This window comes from Rhagoletis pomonella, unplaced genomic scaffold (genome assembly GCF_013731165.1).
Source record: "Rhagoletis pomonella isolate Grant_MI unplaced genomic scaffold, Rhpom_1.0 Rhpom_scaffold_00002, whole genome shotgun sequence".
Classification (NCBI taxonomy): domain Eukaryota; kingdom Metazoa; phylum Arthropoda; class Insecta; order Diptera; family Tephritidae; genus Rhagoletis; species Rhagoletis pomonella.
This window is the reverse complement of record NW_023458556.1, coordinates 6,805,904-6,827,074: the sequence shown is the minus strand read 5'-3', so window position 1 is coordinate 6,827,074 and position 21,171 is coordinate 6,805,904. Positions and strand designations below refer to the sequence as shown.

Sequence of the window (21,171 nt, the reverse complement as noted above, 5' to 3'; positions counted from 1 at the left end):
TTAATGAAGAAACGTTTACACTGCCGATGGGACAACTTTTTGGGGACGTAGCAGTGGTGGTTTTCATAAAATATATATGTATGTATGTCTGTATGTATGTATATACATAGTAAATACGTATGTATGTATGCATGTGTGCATGTCCTCGCATCAGTATATATATATTTAATTTAATGTATATAAAAACAAATATATATATGTATGTATATTTCATTGTTTTTGTTTTTTTTTTAGCATTTTTGTAAGTTTATTTTACTTAGTCTATGCCATTCAGTCAATCAGTCGAAACGTTTGGGATGTGTTTCTCATTTTTGCACTGTCTCTCTCTGCCACCCTCTATCGCACTTTTTGCCGCAAACTCGTTGCCTTAATATTTGCTTACAATTCTCAGTCAGCAATCGTCTATTATCATTCTACTAGAACAATGTATTTCCAGAGAATTCCACTCTCAGCTCAGCAACTGGATGCGACGGCATTTTGGAAATTAAATCCTTTTGTTAAAATTAAACGTTTTATACAATTTTGAAGCAACTGCACTGGTGTCCTTAAGGTAATTCATAAATATTTTTTAAATAGCTTCCGCTAGCACATCTCTAAAATAGTTACTAGCCATACTCTCTCTACATGGACTATATTCCATACAACTGGCGCACTATTCGCTCTTCCAACTGCATTTCTGTTTTATCTGCTATCTGTGGATAATGTTGTTAAAATACAAAAAGTTGCTTTCGTTTTTTTTAAGTAAATATGTATCTACATATGTCATTTTGCTGGCGGCTTTGTTGGCAAATATCCGATCCCTTTTATTGCATACATACTCATATATGTATATATGTACATATTTCTTATTTATGTAATTTTTTGTCAGTGCTACTCTCCATTGTTTTCAACGCTTCGTTCGCCTCATTCATTTTCAGTCCTGGTTTCAAGAAAGTTACAAAGGGCGCGCATTTTCTTTAGAAGAAAATTGCGATTTTGTTATTCTTTTATCTTCTGTGATATTCGGGCGATATTATGTGTGTATGTGTGTTCTGAATGATTGCGACGACCTGACTTTGGCGCTCAGCTGCTATGGTTGTTGCTGCCGCTGCGGTTAAGATTCGCTTGCTGTTGCACCCGTTTCGACTGCTGTTGCCGATCGTCGGCGGCACTAGGGCGCTCCTGGTGTGTGCGTCTGTGGTGGCGGCGCGAGCGTCTACACTGCGTTGAGCAGCACTCGTCGATGACCGGCTCATTCCCTCCACCAATGCCGGGTTTCTCATAGAATTTCCGCTTTGCCGAGATACGCGTCTGCTGGCAGGTGGAGCGTGAGCAACGCTTTCGATCGCAATTCACTTTAGAGTCCTATGAAACGAGAGGAAAATTAATAATGTGTTAATAAGATACCATCTTCTTGTTGTGTGGTGTACACGCAGACTTACCTTGCAGCGACATTTGATGCACTTCTGCTCTCCATGTGATGCCAAAATCGGATGCCATTCCTGTCCATTTTCGTATATCTTATTTAATACCTTGCAGCCGCCTTGACTTAGGATCTCCTCCGGAGATGTTGTCTTATGCGATCCTTGATCTTGCAGTACGTTGGGGTAGGAGGGTCCGGCCTTTTCGCCACTACGCGAGGATTTGCTTTCAGGACACACCTTGCAACAAGCCTTCTTGTCCGGACGGTAGGCGATCTTCTCGGAGCAGGGTAGAGGCGGGCACACCATGCGTGGACAACGCACCTCCAGTGTCAGCACATCGCAAGTGCAGGTGGTGCATGTGTCAAAGCCGTTTGGTGGCAAGAACGGATGCCAAATGGCGCCGGCCAGGTGGAATTGGTCTCCCAAACGACAGCCGCGTGCGGTCTGTTCTACCGTTTTCTCCGTTTCAATGACTACATTTTGCGGTATGCACATTGAACAACATTCGCCCTCTCGTCGCACCAATTCTTCGTTGGGTTTGCACTGCACAGCTGGACATTTGATGGGTTCGCAGGTGGGCTGACCGCGCTGACAGGCGCACATTTGGCAAACATCATTCGCGTTACGCCATTGCTCGGACTCATCATAAAAGCGACCGGAATGGAAACACTTAGCGCCCGGTGCAATCAGATTGCTGTCGCTGTGGTCACCAGGCACATTCGGTACATTGTTATCCGTGTGGACGGGAAAACAGTGCGATGGTACCTTCGTAGATTTCAACTTGCCGCGCAACATGAGCTCACTCTTCTCCTTCGAATGGATTTCCAGGTAACATACACTGTTCTCCAATTTGACGAGGTCGCTGGAGGGCATGCCGAGTACGTAACCTTCCATGTAGGAGCCGGAGAACTCCTCAAGTAGTTTGCGTGTCACCGGTGCTCCAATAGCCTCGATTGGCTTTTCTTCGAGGTATATTTGCAAATCCTGAGGATTTGATTGAAAACCATTCACAGTGAGTTCGTAGTGCAGGTTACATTCGTTATCGATGGCCAACCAAGCCATGCCCATGGCGTGAACTGGGGCAGTTGTAGAATTTTCAACACGTTTCAGTAGGATTGGTTCGGCAGAGTCCCGAGCGTCGGCAACGGGACGTGGTACAAAGTGGCCGCGAATGAGACTTGGCTCGTTCTCGATGGCTATGTTGACGCCCAGATCGCCAGTATATAGAGATTCAAGTGCTTTCGGACCCAATTTGTCGATGGTGCCTATGGCTTGGTTAAAGTTGAACGTTGGTGTAAGGTTCTCCAGCATCGTTCTGCGTTTACCCAAATCTTCCATAAGATTGATTTCGGGTCTGTCTTTAGTGCTAATATTATCGGTTTCGATGTTGTACGAAAGAGAACCATCGGTGTTGAGGAAGACCCAGGCCAGGCCGCTGCTCTTCGTCTTCGACTCCGCATTGTGTGGTGTGAGCAACGTTTGGAAGAGTTCGCATGTTGTGCGAGTGACAATGTGACCCTGTATGCGTAGGTGAGGGTTCTTCTTAGATTCGATTGTGAGTAGCAGTTTGCCGCGTGACATCAACCGCAACATCGGTATGGAAATGGGTGAAGATATTTCCATTACATTGATCTCAGACGAAGGCTTGCGTACTTTTTGAACTTCATCCAACACGATTTCCTTACGATCGGGCGACTCAACGCGTATATTGATCGGACTATCCAAATAGTCGTCGGCCCCAAATACACCATTAAAGACGAGGGTCAAATGCACGGAAGCGGCGGCGCCACTGCTTGTCGAGATTATAGCTGTACCGCCAGCGCCATTCAATAAAGCGGGCTTTGTGCCCGGTGAAGGCTCCAACAATGAGCTGAATAACTCCGTTTGCAAAGCAGTGTACTTGCCAATCTTACCACCGAGAGCCAGATCAATCTGATCCTTCTTGCCCCACAGCAATACAACGTGTAAGCGTTCGTCGCGCAGTAGACGCTTATAGTCACGAGGAACACGACGCCAAACGCCACAGATCTTACCAGTCGCATTCTGATACACGCTCTGTGTATCGGAGAGTGGAGTCTGCAGCTGATGCTCCTCGAGAATGGTGCCAACGTCGTTGACAAATTGAATGGTACGCGGGCGATTATTTTTCGACGACGTGTAGAACGAGTAATAGAGATTCTTCTTGTGGAATAAGAAGCGGCCTGTGGCAACAATATTTTGCGGATTGAAGGTGCTAGTCGCATACATGGCCTTCATCTCCTCGCCTTTTAGGAAATGTGATGTCCTGCCGGTGAGTAGAGCTGCGAAATCTGTTCGGAAAGAGTAAGCGGATTGCAACACTTATTAATTAATTATCAAAGACGTTGAGCGCGAGTAAAGAAAGATTACAAAATTACGAGGGAAATAATACTTACGCTTCATATTGCGCTCCTCCTCTTCAATATTAACCGGGGCAGGCACATCCAAAGAGACGTCCGTATCTGCAATGAACAAAGGTGAAAAAAAAATTAAAATATGAGACAGATGAATTAACAAAAGGCATTAAAAGATTAGACAAATTAAGAAACTGTCAGCAATTAAATGGAATTCGGCTTCACACACCAAAGGGAAATCCATAAAATTAAAAAAGAAGATACATATAAAAATTGGCGTAACGAGTCTGAGGACCGCTGCTTGTACATAAACATAAAAGGTAAACTTATGAATGAATGAATCACAAATCGCAAATCGGATAAATAATGCCCGAGCGCTGGAATCGTGTGTCCGGTGATAGCCAGCCGGATCGTTTTGTCCGTGCGTAGGTGCATCGATATATGGCATTGTGCATGCTTCATGTACATATGTATGTATGTAGACAAGTGTGTATGAAAGAACCTTTCGACGATACAATGGTGATCAAAATCCCACGTCACGTTCGAGGCTTAAGTCGAATATTTATCGCTTAGTGCGTCTACATACTAGGTAGGTGTGGTGGTAGGCATTTAGAAAGAGATTTGTATTACTAAGCGTTCATGAATATGCGTACATACATAAGTACATATGTGCATATACATATGTACATATATTATTTCTTTAGTAATGCGTGAGTAAATATATATATATACATACATATGTATATTTGTACATTTGAAACAGTCGCAACTCTAGGAATTAAGGCAACCAGAAACAATTGGACAGCTGTGCATTGGAATAGAAGCGGATAAGCCAGACTGCAAATATGCATACATACATATATACAAATAGGATAGATAACACACAGGCCGCTGCAGGTGAGAACACGTCGGAGGCCACCAGGCACTGTTAAGTCTGTGCATTGTAGATCGATATTGACAGTAAACAACAACAGCACGGTGATCAAGAAAAGAGCTCAAACAATAGAAGACATTTGCGCTCAAATACATACAAACTATGTAGGTATGTATGTACTTAAGAAAGGCCATACAAATTGGCTGGAATGCAATTATGCTGATGAATACATATATATAACTATGTACGTGCATATGTATTTATGCATGCATTTGCGCGTATGTATATAAGTAGGAATTCTACCAATTACTTTCTTGTTTTCGGTTTAACCAGCGCACCTCATCTCTGCTCGCTGCCAAAGGATGGAAGTGAATGAATAAAAGCAGGTAAACAAGTGAAGGAAATTAGTGTGGTTATTGTCTGTAATTTGGTGCGCTACGTGAGGCCCGGCGGCTCCCAAAACTAAATGAAACAGCAGGAAGCCGAAGCGGTACAGTACGTGGAAATGCTTCATTGAATGAGCGCACAAGCGTAGACTTAATGACGTTGTATGCGAAGAGCAACAATACCAACAACAACAACAATAACAATATCAATTGTATTGTATGTATGTACATAATAGTATTAACTCAAATTCCATACAAGCGATCGCTGGCTCGCCGCTTTGTCTGCCACTTCGTCTGCCATGCAGGCTGGACAGGCTGGACAGGCCTGTTGTTGTCATGATGCTTGTCCGCCTTCCTTCCTTAGGTAGACGTGCCTCGACGGAGATGTTGGGTAAATTGCACCGATAGGCAAATAGCTGATCGTGCGGCACACTTAGTACTTGCATGGACGAAAAGGAGGCAATGACTGCTGGTAAGTGTATGCAGTGTTGCCAGAACATTTTTGTACCGCATCCCCATATCGAGCCGAGCCGCAGTTATCCCCAAAAAATCCTCTTATTTTAATCCTCATTTAAATCCCTTTTACAGGCCTATTCTGTGTTGTTAACAAACATGTTGTTATCGGTGAATAAAGTTCCTGTCAATTTTTAAACCGTTTTTTTTTTTCGTATTCTGCGCACTATTGTAACTGGTAAATTTTGTTATTAGATAAGAAAATATTGCCTTGTGAAATATGCTACACCAGAATTTCTACAAAACTTCATAGCTGAATTGCTGAATAAATTAACACGTACCTAGAATTGCGGTTACAAGAAATTTGGTAATTTTTTGCAAGGAATGAAACCGATTCAAAATAACGTTCCGGTTTGGGTTTCGGTTTTGCCAAGTGTTTCGGTTTCGGTTTTGGTTTCGTTCTTCAAAATTTATTTCGGTTTTGGTTTCGGTTTCGTTCCGGTTTCGGTTTTTCACAGAAATTTTGTTGATATTATTTAAATCACAATGTCTTAAAGGTTGAGGAAAGAAAATTGAAAATTACAGTTCACTGATAATATCAACACTAGGTTCTTTCCCTAACAATCCGGACCGGATTTGGTAATTAGAGAATAAGAGAAACATTTTTTTTTTCAAAAATGGAACGAAGTCCAGAAGTACGGGAACGCAAAAACCACATTTCGTGCCCACAAGTCGAGAAACAGCTGATTCACGTTTTTCTTGTTTTTGTCACTTATACCATGTTCTGACCGACATCGGAAATATGTTTTCGTTGCTAAAACTGGTTTTCGACCTAAAACTTGTGTTTTCGTCCATGTAAAATCTGTCAAACGAAAACCAGTTTTCGCTGAAAACTACACAGATACACAGCAACAACGTCATCACCAGATTCAATTAAATGTTTCCTTTTTGCTGTAAAACTAAAGGTGTATGAAAACTAAAATATAATTGTTATTTTCGTCATATATTTACTACATAATAATGAAACCCCTTCATTTCTGTGTCCTTTACAACTATACACGTGAAAATGAAAATCAAAATGACTTCTTCCAAATAACCGATGCCAGATCGGAGACTTAATTTATTAGGCACCATTTTAGTAGCTTTTTGCGAAAAGTTACCTTGACATACTTATTTACTACTTAACAAGAATTTTAGCAAAATATTGCTGATTTTGGTTAAATAAATCATTTATTTCAAAGAAATTTTGATTTGTTATTTTTGTAAATTTCTGGAAACCGATTAAAACCTGTGATTGAAATGGTTTCGGTATCGTTCCTTTTCATGTTAAGATAACGGTTACGGTTTCGGTTTCGGTTTTGAAAAACGAAACGGTTTTAAACGGTTACGGTTTCGGTTTGGGTTTCGGTTTCATTCCTTGATTTTTTGGTAACAAAATTTCCCGGTGTCAAAATGTTCGGTAACAAGCAGAATAGGTCTGCTAGTGAGAAATAAAAAAATACGTATTCTCATTTTTGTTAGTTCGTTTTAATTACTGTTTTGCAAAGAAACCTTCGTTAGAAAAATTTTAAACCAAACAAAAATGCCCACTTCGCCAAACGAAAAAATCTATCCCCAAATGGTTTCAGAAGTTCCCAAAATGTGGCGAAATCCCCACATCTGGCACCACTGAGCGTATGTACATACCCTCATTTGTACAGGCGCAATATATGTATGTATATATACATACATATGTACATATATAGCGTGGCTTATCGCTGATTGCAAATCACGCCACTAAACAACCTTTACAACGCCGGTAAATGCAAGCCCTGACGTTGCCTTCAGCGCTTGAGGTCCTTTAGGCTGGCAGCCTACTGAATGGCTGCAATGGTTTGTCGGGCGCTAGTCTAGTTGCGAGATTGACTGCCGGTCAGCATTGAGGTTGGTACTAACTAACTAACGACGGGTTGTTAACGCATTCAGAATGCGAAATTGGGCGGAGAAGCACGGCATTTTTAGTTCCTTTTTTTTTTTTTTAACAATGCACCTATATTTTTATGTATGCGCGTAGTCGTTGTGGCATATTTTACCAGCAAATTATCTGGCGTACCACGATTCGCACAATTCGCTGCAGGTCATTTGTGATCGCTGGCGTTGATCTGGCAATGAGCTGAGTCGAGAATGAACGTCACAGCGTAGAAGTGGGTGCCAACAAAACAACCAGTGATCGCCGACCGCCGCGCCGCGCCGCGCCGTGCCGTGCCGCGCCACTGTAAAGGCCAAATAAGTCAACCGAGAGTGGCAAGGCAAAGCGGCTTTCGTTGTTTTTCGTTGCGCCACAAGAATTCCAGCAACGACCAATTTTTATGCATTCCAATGGCGTGTATGGGCGCGCGCGATCGTATACGCCTGATTAAGCGCAAATCCTTGCCGTTCGTCGACGACCGCGAACAGTCAATGGCGCAAACAACCTTGGCGGTGGCTACACTTTTGTTGCGGCGGCGATAACGCCGCCGTTTCCTTCTTGGCCTAAGGCTATGTGGCGACACGTTGTTCTTTCTATACGTTTAACAGTATCGATTCCGTGGAATTTTTTTGTTGTTGATGGCGGTTTAGAGCCACCACGTATTTTTTGTATTCTTTATTTTTATTTTTTTCTGTTAGCTGTGCCGCTGCTGCTGATTGTATGCCAGTTGTGGGCATTGTTATCTTTATCCGTTTGTTATTGTTGTTGTCGGCAGTGGTAATGAAGGGCGACAAATCTGACACCTTGTATAGCATTTTATTGAGCGTGCTGAACGTAGCACAGGAAGGGATACCCGTAGTGTTTTTGTGTTTGATCTTATACTCCATTCTTCGGTATTCTTTTCTCATTTTCCATTCTTAAAATTTTAATTTTGTTTCTTGTTTTTTTGTTTATGGGGTTTGTATAGCATATTACTGCTCGTCTGTCGGCTTGTTTACTTCCATTTTTCGGGACTTGCTGCTGCCTTCGTTGGTGCCTATAGGCTTGCTACGTGATACTTGCTATTGTATTTGTTGTTGTTTCCTTCTCAGCTCTCACTGTAGCTGTTAATAGTGGTGCTCCACGCCGTGGCAACATTGATCTTATCGCATGATCTTAATACCTTTTTCTTCTGAATTTGACAGGCGGCTGTTGGACGACGGCGGCGCACCGACAGACAGATAAACGCGTTTTTTGGCGCTGTTGCTGCAGCTCAGTGCTCGCCGCGGGTCCGGTTGGTTGCTTGTTGAAGGTGTTGTTGCTTATTTTTGTAGTGTCGATGGCGCTACCGCCACAGCGGCAGGCAGGCATAGCTAACCAACCAGCCAGAACCAGAGGGAGCAACAAGAGCAACGCGTCAACCCAAAGAGTCGGCGCATTCATGACTTTTTTGATGGGATCAAAGACATTCCAGTGACCGTGTCAAAGCCGGTGTCGTTGCGAGTGCGTTGCTGTCACTGGTCATGTTACTGCTGCTGTTGTGAATATTGCCTTGCAATTTCTTTTGGCCTGCGAGTTCGTGCTCAATCTCGATATGAACTGGCTGTTGCCAAGCGATTTCTTTGAGATTTTTTTTTTTTTTTTACTGTATGATGAACTTTTTCATTGAATCCCAAGTTTGAGCTGTACAAAGTAAACAAGTAAAAAGTACTTTTTTCAGGCCTAAAGATTAATGAACCGCTGTCAGGGATTTGGTGTCGTTTTTAGGTATTTCTGGTGATTTGTTGGTATTCCCGTACGTTTATGAACGCCGCCAAACGAAAATTAAATTCCTGAGGAGATCAACCAGGTTATTTATTTTAATTCATTCAAGAGTTCGGAATATTTACTAAGTATACATACATACCTACATATATACAAGTATGTGACAATATGCATTTGTCAGTACTTTTGTATGTGCATTGAAATGGGAATGGAATGCCACAATTGTTTTGTTAAATAATTTCCTAAATATATGGAAATCGGTGGTAAAAGAATCAATGAAAAATTCTCACTACCCACGTTGGTCAAATGTTCAAAAGACGATGAAAAAATATGTATATTTATGTATGTATGAAGGAAGGTTTTAAATACATACATATGTACAGCTTAGCATGGAACGATTTGTTAGCCTGTTTTATGACTTCTGCAATGGCCGATTTTTTATGCTGCCGCCGTTATTTTGAACGAAGAGAAAAATAGGGCAGTTAGGAAAATATACGAACTCATTAAATTAGAAGAATATTTGCTCCTTCAGACTCACTGCTGGTCGTAAGCACTCAATCCGAAGGATAGTTCGTTTTATTCTAAAAAATTTACGCTCGGCTTTAAGATAGAGATTTTGAAGACGAAATTTATTTTCAGGTCAAAAAGGAGTTTGTTGCTACCCACCTTATTCAAAAGTTGAGTATATTTTTAATGTCTATTTTCTTTTACAAAATGGTCAATTTATGATTAAAGTCCACCCCTTTGGCTTTGTCGAAGCTCTATAATTTTATACTCTTTATGGTAAGAGGTGGTGTTTGTTGATCGAGTCATTAGCAATCAGGCAACGCACCACAAATTTATGAGGTCCTTGGCGCGTCCTTATTTTTCCAGTTCCCCGCGCAAGCAGCCTTATACGATGATTGTTGTACATATTATGTTAGTATGTCTGTATGTATGTAGGTCTGTCTATACATTTGTTTGTATGATTCTCATTTTGATTACTACACTTACAACAAGCGAAGCACGTCTTGAGATTGCCGCTTGATAATGTAGGCACAGTGACCACAGAGCAGATAAAGTTTAATTAAATTTAAGTAAATCTTTGTGTTTTTCAGCTGAGTTGCTCATTTATACTCAATTACAAAAACATTTATATAGACTTGAACTCTTTCAATGATTTTTGCTTTAAAATTTTTTGTTATTAATTTTGGTACTCGGTAGCTCGGTGTTCGGTAATTTTTTTCGCATGTATTTTGTTTGTGTAACACTATTTTTGTATAACACTATTTTACACAAACAAAATACATTAGAAACAATTACCGAACACCGAGTTACCGAGTACCGAACTGAAGGTGTGAAGACCCACAATGAGATAATTTTGATGATTCATTAAACCGAAAACTCGTTATTCATATCTGAATACGTATATTTTAGTAAAGAAAAATGATTAACCCTTTGTTCCTGATTTGTTACTTTAGCCCGTTTTTATATGAAACCTTATTCTCATGCAATGCAATGTTATTTTGAGCAGTGCGACACCATTGTCATCGCAACGATTGCTTATGCACTCCATCTTCACCACTCGATTTGATTACCTCTTTACTTCGCGTGTTTTTTGTTTTTAGTTTTTATTTTATTTTTTGCTGTATAACTTTTTAGTGTTAATTTATCTACCAACCGATCGAAAATTGCCTTACCGCCTGCTGTGCTGCGTTTGCTTCTTTATCGCTTTGATTGCCGGTCGGACGGCGTTTATATAAAGAAAAAGAAAACAAAAAACTCACAAAAAATGGAAGCAAGATGCGCCAGCATTAGCAGAGAGCCTGTTTCATAGAACATCGCTCGAATGCAACCAGCACGTCGGAATGTAAGTCATTGGTTGGTTAGTCGGTTGGTCATGAAGGCAAAAACAAAAACAACAAAAAAACAAAAGCGGCTACGTATGACAGCGTTCAGTTAAATGAGATAATTTAATAAGCGTTAAAATGCTCGAGTTATGTCATTATAAAAATACCATTAAACTGCATAAATTAACAATGAAACGTGAACGACTACGACAACAGAAAGAGCAACAGCAGCAGCAGCAAAGCCATAGCCATAGCGTGAAGGCGGGCGGGCGGCTACGATGATGGCGACGACAATGACGATGAAAATGATGATGACAATGAGTTTCAGTCTGTTTCGAGTCTGTGCAACAAGATTTGGTTTGGTGCTGTTAAAGGAACTATGCTTCTGATGATGATGTTGATAAAAATGTGGATATGGCGTTGGAGTTGCAGTCGAAAATGGTAAAATGGTTAACAGCAACAGTGCCAGTGCCTATGCAACGAGTCTACTAAAGAAGGAGTGCGGCTGAATCGATTTGATTTTTTATGTAATTTTTTCCTTGTTGTTGTGGCATTGGACAATTTCGTTAGAACAAGGCTCGAGAAATGCAAGCACACACACATGTATGTATATATGTATTTTATATAGCGTTGACTTGCTGATACAGTAAAGTTGCTATTGGGTGGCATTGCGTGTTGCAATTTTTTGTGGTTGTCGTCGTTTTAAGTGGTGCTCTAAAATGTCAACGTCGTTGACATAATTCTATGTACATATGTATGTACGTATATATGCATTTGTACATTTGCGTATACATACATACGTATGTACATCTGTCTATACGTGAATTAAGAAAAGATGTACATATACATATACAGATGTACGTACAAACATACATACATATAAACCAAAAAATATCCCTGCAAAATGTGGGACTAGGTTAAATACTAGTACGCACCTTTTAACCAAAATGGTCCTAAAGATTTCTAAAAATTCGCTTTAATAATAGTCACATTCGGCAACCGAGTCATATTGCCTATGGGCCACGAAGAGATGGTGTTCAACACAAATATCAGTTTTTTTGCGTTTGAAGTGGTCCAGGTCAGCATAACAAGTTACTACTTAGTATGTAACCTGGTCCTTTTGCAAATTCTTTAAAACTACGTCCCGGTAGACCACCTGGTCCTCAAACTTTTGCAGGGATGAATGTTCTTGGTATAAATATACATAAATACCTATCGTCGTTCAAAGTATAAAACCGCGTATCGTGGCTCCGCAAAGCCGCGTAACTGAAATTTTTTGCCAAAAATTTGATTTCCTTTTTGTTGATGCGCGGTTTTGTATTGGCCAATACAATAACACCCTCATTTCAATATTTCATATTGTTTGCCACTCATGTTTATTTATTTATTTTCATGAATTTTCAATTAAAACACAGTACATTCTCTAACAAAACTTTCTTAAAAAATGTTATTTTATGAAAAAATACGAAATTTTTTCGTTTTTAGTATTTTTGGATTAAAAATGTAAAAATGCATATAATTCATGTACATCAACAGAAAGATAAATTAGTTGTCTTTATTTTGACATCATTAGTTTTTGAATCGGTTATGTAGTTCATAAGATTTTAAAATAAAAAAAAAAAAATCAAAACACTTTATTTTAACCTTTTAAATCTTCTTTATGTTTTTAACCCAAATAATTTTTGTACAGTTGAAATCAGCTTTAGGAGTTCTATCGAGCCACATTTTTGGTTTTTGCATACCTAAATGGTTCATATTCTAGACTTATGACCAGGGCTTCGAAGCGGAGCAGAGGAGCAGGGAAATAAAAAAAATTCATTTGCTCCTTAGCTCCTTAATTCGTCCTGAAATATACTAGCCAGAAATGCGATTGCCTTTATACTTTCGAAATTTATTTTTTTACCTTACATGTAAGCAATGCTAATAGAGCAGAGCTAACTTTTTCCGTGTCGAGAAAAAGTTTTTGAAAAGCCAAGTCTGACCATATCCTCACTTCTGCTTATGACGAAGCTGACTTTATTATTGAACACGTTACTCTTCTTACACTGATCGCTTATAAATAGTTGTTATTATATTATTTGCGGCTATGTTGTATATACTAATACATACATATATGCAAGTGGATGTATATGGTTGTGTGATGTTCAGCTAAACTTGGTTTTGCAGAGTTTGCTTTACGGTTGCTCTCCGTTTGTAGCATGCCATCCATGGCTTGATGCTTCCCAGTGGCCTAGCATTCTTTCTAACCAAAAATGGGCGACTTTAACGAAGCAATTGTGTTGATGATCAAGCTTTGAGGCAAAAGAGGCAGCAGCAACAGCAACAGCAACAGCAACAGCGTAGCAGCAGAAACCACAATTATGGCATGGCAAATAAAATACAATGTATATATGTAGGTAGGTAGTTAATTATATTCAGGGCGAATCACCAAAACAACAACTTTGTATGCAGTCTATTTGTATTTATCGACGCAGAAGCGACCGCGAAAAATCAAAGTCTATGAAAATAGTGCTGAACGAAATTTAGTCGAATGGGATGCACTTATGCCAGCCAGGAGCAGCAGAAGAAGGAGTAAAAAAGTGCAATGGAGAAGTTGAAAAATGTCTATCCATAGTTGTGTTTTCAAAGAAATAGCTTAGCGAAGTAAGAAAAAAATGCAAAATAACTAAAAAAAAAAAAAATATTTAAAAAATATAAAAAAGCAAACAACGTCACTGCTGTTGAATTTGTAGCTAGCATACTTTTCCGTTGTTGTGGCAGCGAATCCTGTTGCTTATGTTGCTTTTGTTGCTTGCCACAAGCTGTGTGCGTGACTGCCACTAAAGCAAATTGTGTGTTGTTGTAATTGCCGCTAATGTTATTAAAGTAGTCGGTTGCTGCTGCTGCTGTGGCACCACAAGACATGCCACAACATTGCTGCACTTACATCTGCAATTCATCTTCGCTGAACGTTTATTCGCGTAGCTGTTGTTGCCATGCTGCTGCCAACTTTGGCCAACAAGAACGACCAACAACACACACACACAGTAAATACATATTCAACAAGCGTTTAATGGGGCGGCAACAACAACAACAACATTTACAACAAGCCGGGACGGGACATTGGCTTATTGTTATGACCACTTATGCTGGCGAATGTTGCTGGAGAAAATTGCAGCAGCAGCAGCAGCAGCATTACTTTGGATCAAACAACAAAAGTGTAAAAATGCATAGCTTGAGATGGAGTATAGAGCGCAAATAAGGAGTAGGAGGAGTAGATTGCAGCGACAGTAATTTTCTTATGAAAGCCACTTAGTTAGGAGTGACAACAATGTAGCGAGCAAGAGCAGCAACCGCAGCAGCTGCGGTAGCCAAAGTGCCACCATAAAAAGTGAAAGTTTCATAAAAAAAAAAAAAAAAAACTTTGCACATAGCAGAAATCGAAGCGACAAATTAGGAAACTAGTAAGGATGTTAGCTGGAAGCGCTCGAGCATTGCCCCTTAGCCGTACTGTCCATCCCTGAAAGTGGCAAATGTACGTATGTACATAGCTTTCTTGTAATTTACATGCGTTTTCTGCCTGTTCGCTTTGTTGGTAGAGATTCTAAGTGTACTGAGCGCAGTCGCATTACATATTGATGTTGGCCTCCTACGTGCCAGAAGTTTCTTCCTCAAATTGTAGCAACTAAGTACCATCGTAATGGATATTCAAACTGGTGTTGCCATTTTGTTCAGGCAAAATGCATTCGTATTTACATACACACAAGTATGTACATACGTTTGTTTGTATGTGTAGGAGAAATATTAAACATTACTTGGGTGCAGCTATTCTAACACACCCAGTGCGCGTTGCATGCCACAGCGTTTGATTTCTGCACAAATAAACTATTCGCTGATTATACATACCCGCATACATATGTGTGCATATATTTAAATACACCTACATACATACATATCGCACACCGTCTTCAAAAGAGTCACAACTCAAAATAATACCTTTGTCAGAAAATGCGAAAAACTATTTCGTAGAACATGCTATTCATATGGGTAAGGGCGACTTTACCTTAGGTTTTTTTTTAACAAATTACAACAAAGAATACCTCCAGCTTTTGCTAAAAGGTACATAAAAGCTCTGTGTACATTTTTAGGGCATAATTTCAAAAATGCAAAATTTTGAGTTGTGACTCTTTTGAAGACGGTTTGCGATATCTACTTATGCGCTCAATTAAAGGAAGGCAAGGAAGGTACGAAAGCGTTAATATTTAAATATGGCTACGTCGCACAGTGTATCTACGATTTAAAAAAAAAAATGAACAAAATCAAATATCTCGGGAATGAGAAGAGATAGCGAAATAAAATAACAGTATTTTAAAGCGTTGAACAAATTATAATTACGTTTAAAATGACTTTCAAATGTAGTAGGTTTTAAATATTTTTTTGACCTGAAACCAGTATGCAATGACCTTTTTAAAAGTTTTAAACACATAGATACTTTGACTGTCAAGGCTCTGGTCTAGAGTAACTCTGAAAATGGATGTCCATGAAATTTCACAAAACTTTCTCAAAACTAGTTTTTGTCCATGAAGCGAACTTAACGAGTTTTACTGTGAGAATTCAACCTCTGCTGTTGATTTTCGCCGACGTAGAGTACTCGATTTACTGAATTATGTAAGTCACCCGTTCTTCACGTAACCTTAAAATTTGAGGTTAGTGTTTAAACAGAAATATGCTAATATTGCCAATTTTTAGCTTAGGATCATCTATTAATCAGTACACATATCTGAAGTACTTATATATATCTAATTACGAAGTAAATTAGAGAAATAGAACGAAAGATGACACTGAAGATGGCACAACGCCGAAACGGGTTTGTCTGCAAACCAAACTTGACAAGGGATGACGGAAATTCGTTCCAAAATAAATCATCTTTCCACCCTGTCGGAAAAATCAACCAACACCAACACATAAATTAAAAAGCTAAATTTTTAAACATTTCCTAGTGGACTTATTATCGTACAAATGCCAAATCGCAACAACAGAAACCACAATCTCAACGCCATGCAATCACGTAAGCCTCACATCATTTTTCAAAACTGAGACTCGTTTTTGCATAATAGCAGATGAAAAATTATTTAACGTTGCCAAAGTGTCATCAAAGCATCCGCAAAGTGAGCAGCAATCACAACAAACGTTGCAAAAAAAAAATAAAAAGATTGTACAAAACGTAGATATGTAAGTCGTTGGCAGCAGGCAACAATGTCGACACCAACACCAACCAACAACCGACAACCGACAACCGCAAAGGTGGGTGGGTTCGGTTTTTGTGGTGGCACAGATGTGGTACTGCGCAGTAGCGGCAGCAGGCCAAACGACAAAGCCTCTTGTTGATGCTTGATTGAGCTTGTTGTGGCAACTATGTACACACAGCACAGCTCGGGAGGTCGTTCAAGTTAATCCTCACAGCTTTTTGGCCTCAGCGGCATCCCATTTTTCTTGCAGGAGAGTGTGTGTGTGTGCGTACATTTTTCACCTTCACTCTTCATCCCTCGCTGACTCTTTATTGTCTTCATTCCTTGTTTCTGTTTTATAATTATAACACAAAAATCGCCGCCGATGTTGCCACCGCCGGGGAGTGACCACTGCCGTGCGCCACCGGACGCAAATCACTGGATCATTGCCGCTTAGCGAAAGCAAGAAAAATTACCTCAGAACGCAAACTAATGATGTGTTACAATGACTGCGCAGCATGTTGCATGCCACAACAGCGCAGCAACAAGCCGAGTCGCTGGCCAAAGGAGAGCAACAGGCATTCCCGGCGATTGGGCGCAGTCAACCAGTTTAATTATGAGCATGCTCTTGCTGCAATAGTTGTTGCGGTTGGTAGCTGTGCCAGTGCTCTTGCGGTTGGAGTGTGCGGTGTGATGATGTTCAGGTTGCAGCGGATGCCGCATAGTGCAAACATGAAAGCAGCACACAGCAACAGCAACAGCGAATGGCAAATGCAATAGCGCAGAAAGAACGTTGCAGTTACTGGGCGACGAGGGGAGGGGAAGTTTGGCAGCCATGGCGGCGGGTGCAGTTGCGGCCACTAACTGCTTCATTTTATGCCACACAAGTGGCTGCCGACTGCCGACTGCCGACTGTCGATGTTGCTGTCATTTAGCTTATGGTTCTTGTTGTTGTTGCTGTTGCTGCCGCCGTTGGTGTTTTGTTTTTGCTATTGCCGTTGCCTTATATTTATTTTTAACAGCGCGCTACTTTGGAATTTAGCAGTTCATTATGCGAAGATGCTAAACATGCACGCAACACGCACACACGCACACACGCACATACATATATACGAGAGCTTAAAACATTTGATGGCAAATTTGTTGTGACTTTATGCCGCCGTCAATTTGTGCGAAATTTACGCATCATTTGCGAACTGCTACACGGCGAGTGCGCTGTGCTTTGTGCGAAAATGCAAAAGGTGTAAAAAAGCGTGCTAACTCTCGCTATTGCACGCTGCTGGCAATTGTGGTGGTGCAAATGACTTGTTGCCAATGTTTTGCGTATTTAGTGCGAAGAAAGAGCAAAATGAATTTCCTGCTAGTATGCCAATTTTTTAACACTACATAGCTATGTATGTATGTATACACATGCCTACATACATATTTACACATATTTACTTACATACAACGAGGGCCATGCATGACAGAAAGGTCGGAGGTAGAAAGGGTCCGAAATGCGTCATCTACGGCCGAATCAGTGTTGCCGTTTTCATTATTTATATAGAAATGAAAACACCAACTACTACCAAGCCTTCCGACTCAAGCATTCGCGAGTTCAAAACATCGATGTTTCGTCCAAAAGTATCGATGCTAACATCGATGTTTTGCTGGACGATACAATTGCCACCGTCAATGACATCGCCGTGTAAAACTAGACAGGGCAAACATATTTTATATGTATGTATGTATTTCGAAGTTTTTCTTCCTAAATGTGCATTTTTTTTTAGCGATTTTCCTTATACGCAGGCACACTGTAAACATTCTAAGAAATAATGTCTACAGAGCCGAATTTTATGTGCCGCGAACAACAAGTGAATGATAAACGATGCCATTACCGGCTAGCCTAGGCTGATAATGGCCTGAGCTCCTAATTTGCATAGATATGTTGAAGAGCTTTAAACAGGGACCGAACGTTAAATATCAATGTATTAATTTTTAGATCCTGGCAAAATCGCTTTTTTTGGAATTTTTCTTTTTTCGATCAAGAATAATGTTTTATAATAATATCTAAATTTTTTTCTGTCAAATTTAATCGTTATTTTGTGATTTTTATTTTTACGAGCAAAAACAATCGTTTTTTCAATGATTTCCAACCGCTATAATGATCTAAAAAATTTTATCTGAAAATAACGGCTATAGAAAAAAGAGAAGATTAAAAAATAACTGATAAATTTGATCTAAAAATAATAACAAGATCTAATAATAATAGATTGGCGCATACTTTGTTTTCTGAAGATATCTGAAGGGAAATATTCTTATTCTATCAAAAATATTTGTTTATTTATTCTTTGAAAAAAAAAAAAAGATTTACCCCATGTAAAATATGTATATCGACCCGGCCACGATATTCTTCAATTACTGGGGGTAGCTGGAAAAAAAACATTTGGACCGCCTTAATGTACATACTAATACAAATACATAATACATACAAATACATATACATATGTTTGTACAAGATCTTCCGACAGTCCATTAGCTTCTGTCGCACTTGATTGGTGGTTTTGCTGATTCCTTTGCGCCACGTATTGGACCGCTGGCTCGTTGTTCGGCTACGTATTTCAGCAGCTACATAGATATTTCGAACACGCATTCAAGTTCTAATTATGAATTCAATTCATGCAGAAAATTAGTCGAACTGAATCATCGCTTTAGAGGAATGAGCTTGTTTGCTGTTGTTGTTGTGGTCACTGGCAGATAATCTCCTATGTTTTCCATTTTTTGCTTTGTATGTATGACAAAAACATAAATGAAAAGTTTAATAATACAATTTAAAAAAAATAAAAAAAAAAAACAAACAAAAAATGACAAAGGTAATAGCAAAACGGCCAAAAACTAAATTGGCTTGCGCTTAACATGAACAAAGGTATAATAAATGGATTTCGAGGAATGACAAGTGGGTGACTTGGCTGTGTGTGTGTGTGTGTGTGGTTACCCTGTAGAAAAAAATTATCAATTTTTAAAAAATAATAGCCCATTTGCAGTTAGCTTATTTACGGGATTTCGATGAACATACATATTTCTTTTAGTTAACTACAAAAAGCTAACTTTAAAATTTTATTAAATATCTTCATAAAAATTTTACTTTGAATCCACTTTTTTCGGCACTTCACAACTACTTTTTCGAATTCATTTTATATATTATCACTTTGAAGTTATGTCCAAAGGAATTCCAATATGGGACCACCTACAGCAGAGTGTGTAAACAAATATGTAATGTTAAAGGAAATAAATAAATAAACAAGTACAAAATTTTAGAAACATTTTTTTCCTTAATAATATTTTATGTCCAAAAATGGTTAGTTACAAATTAGTTGACACGTAATGCAGAGGTAACCACCCTTGACTATTTCGCGGCCATCGCCATAGAAATATAGTTAGCTTTCGACAAAGAAAATATACAGATCAACTTCAATTTAACCTCTAGTTAGATATGTATGCACATTTCCTGTGGGGTAGCCGCTGTTTTTTATTTCTACATATGTATGAAGGTATGTACCTCGCGTTGTCGCATGGGTGTGGTGTGAGTGTGTAGCACGAAAAGTAGCCAAAGCCAACGCTAACAACAGCAAACTTTCTAAACGCTGGGCGAGTATCATTTAATATTTTTTTTTTTGTTGCTTGTACATTAATTATTTTTTGTATATACATATCTTTTTCTGTCATTTTATGAATCAGCTAGAAAACTCTGCGAACGACTTGTTTCAATTCACTTACTACGTATTCGACTGCTACTTATTTACGAGATCACTTGCAAAGAAATATGCGACTAATACCGCTTTTGATCTTCTTACAAGGAATGAACTGTTCCTTTTTGTTCGAGTGTGTCCTATGAAGAGACTACTAATTGTTTACTTTTATACCCGAACGGGAGTATAAGGTTGATTTTTAAGTATAAAAAAATAAAAAAATTAAATTTGCGCTAGCTCATATTCGAACCAGGCAACTTAGTTTTTGGTAATTATTTTCCAGACGGTTTTATTATTTTTTTCCATAGAAAAACATTTTCGAACATTCGAGTATAGTACATAGTTTGTATGCATAATATAAAAAATTAGCGAAACAATTTAAATAAAAAATGTTGCATATCTACAAAAATTATCTGATCCAAGGCCGTATTTAGGGGGGGGCGTAAATAGGAGGGGTTCTGACCTTCTTCCTCCGAAATGCTCAAAATTAATTTAAATAATTTCGAGAAAAACAACATTTAATCTTGTATTGCTAGAGACCTGAGAACCCAACTAAATTTTTAAGATATTGAAGCTGCGTACAGTGTATTTTATTTCATTTTATCTTTTAATAGTACCGTTAATTTCTTCATAACCAAATGATTTCTTCATAACCAAATTAGTATGGGTTCATAGAAAAAGAATTATTTAAATCGGTTGACGTGGTCTGAAGTTATGCGGTAACATACATACATACATAAAAAAAATATTCCGACGAATTGATAACCTTCTCCTTTTCTAGAAGTCGGTTCAAAATATGAAAATAATTCAAAATATAGTAAATATGAGCGCCACCTTAAAACGAATTCTCGACGCCAAACATTAACAGCTCCAACAGCTACAGCTACAGCTATGTAGATATGCACCTACTAGGGATGTTAATTTTTCAGCTTTTTTCGATTCCGGGATTTCCGGGATGTCGTTAGTCCCGGGATTTAGATAATCATTGCTTTTCAACCACTTAAATCAAAATGCTTCTATGTATATTGTTTGATGAGCTCTCCTACCATAAAATAAATAATAAATAAATGGGTTTGAAACCTATTTTTTTATTTAAAGAGGCGTTTTTATTTACTCTCTTTGAAATCAGGTTTTATTTTGAAGGACTTTGTAATTTCAAAGAAATGATTAATTCCAAGAATTATTTAAAAAATTCAATGAAATGTAGAATAAAAATAGAGAGAAAAAA

General features: G+C 38.9%; 1 protein-coding gene across 1 annotated transcript in view; it reads right to left on the bottom strand.

The window, feature by feature from the left end:
* Positions 1 to 222: 222 nt before the first annotated feature.
* Positions 223 to 21,171, bottom strand: part of LOC118732959 (dorsal-ventral patterning protein Sog) — a 97,804-nt gene continuing 76,855 nt past the window's right edge. The window contains exons 4-6 of the mRNA XM_036462090.1: positions 3,818 to 3,883; positions 1,422 to 3,712; positions 223 to 1,344 (exon numbers count right to left, since the gene is read on the bottom strand). Of these exons, the coding sequence (XP_036317983.1) occupies positions 1,063 to 1,344; positions 1,422 to 3,712; positions 3,818 to 3,883 (2,639 nt within the window). The 3' untranslated portion in view covers positions 223 to 1,062. The remainder of the gene's footprint in view (positions 1,345 to 1,421; positions 3,713 to 3,817; positions 3,884 to 21,171) is intronic.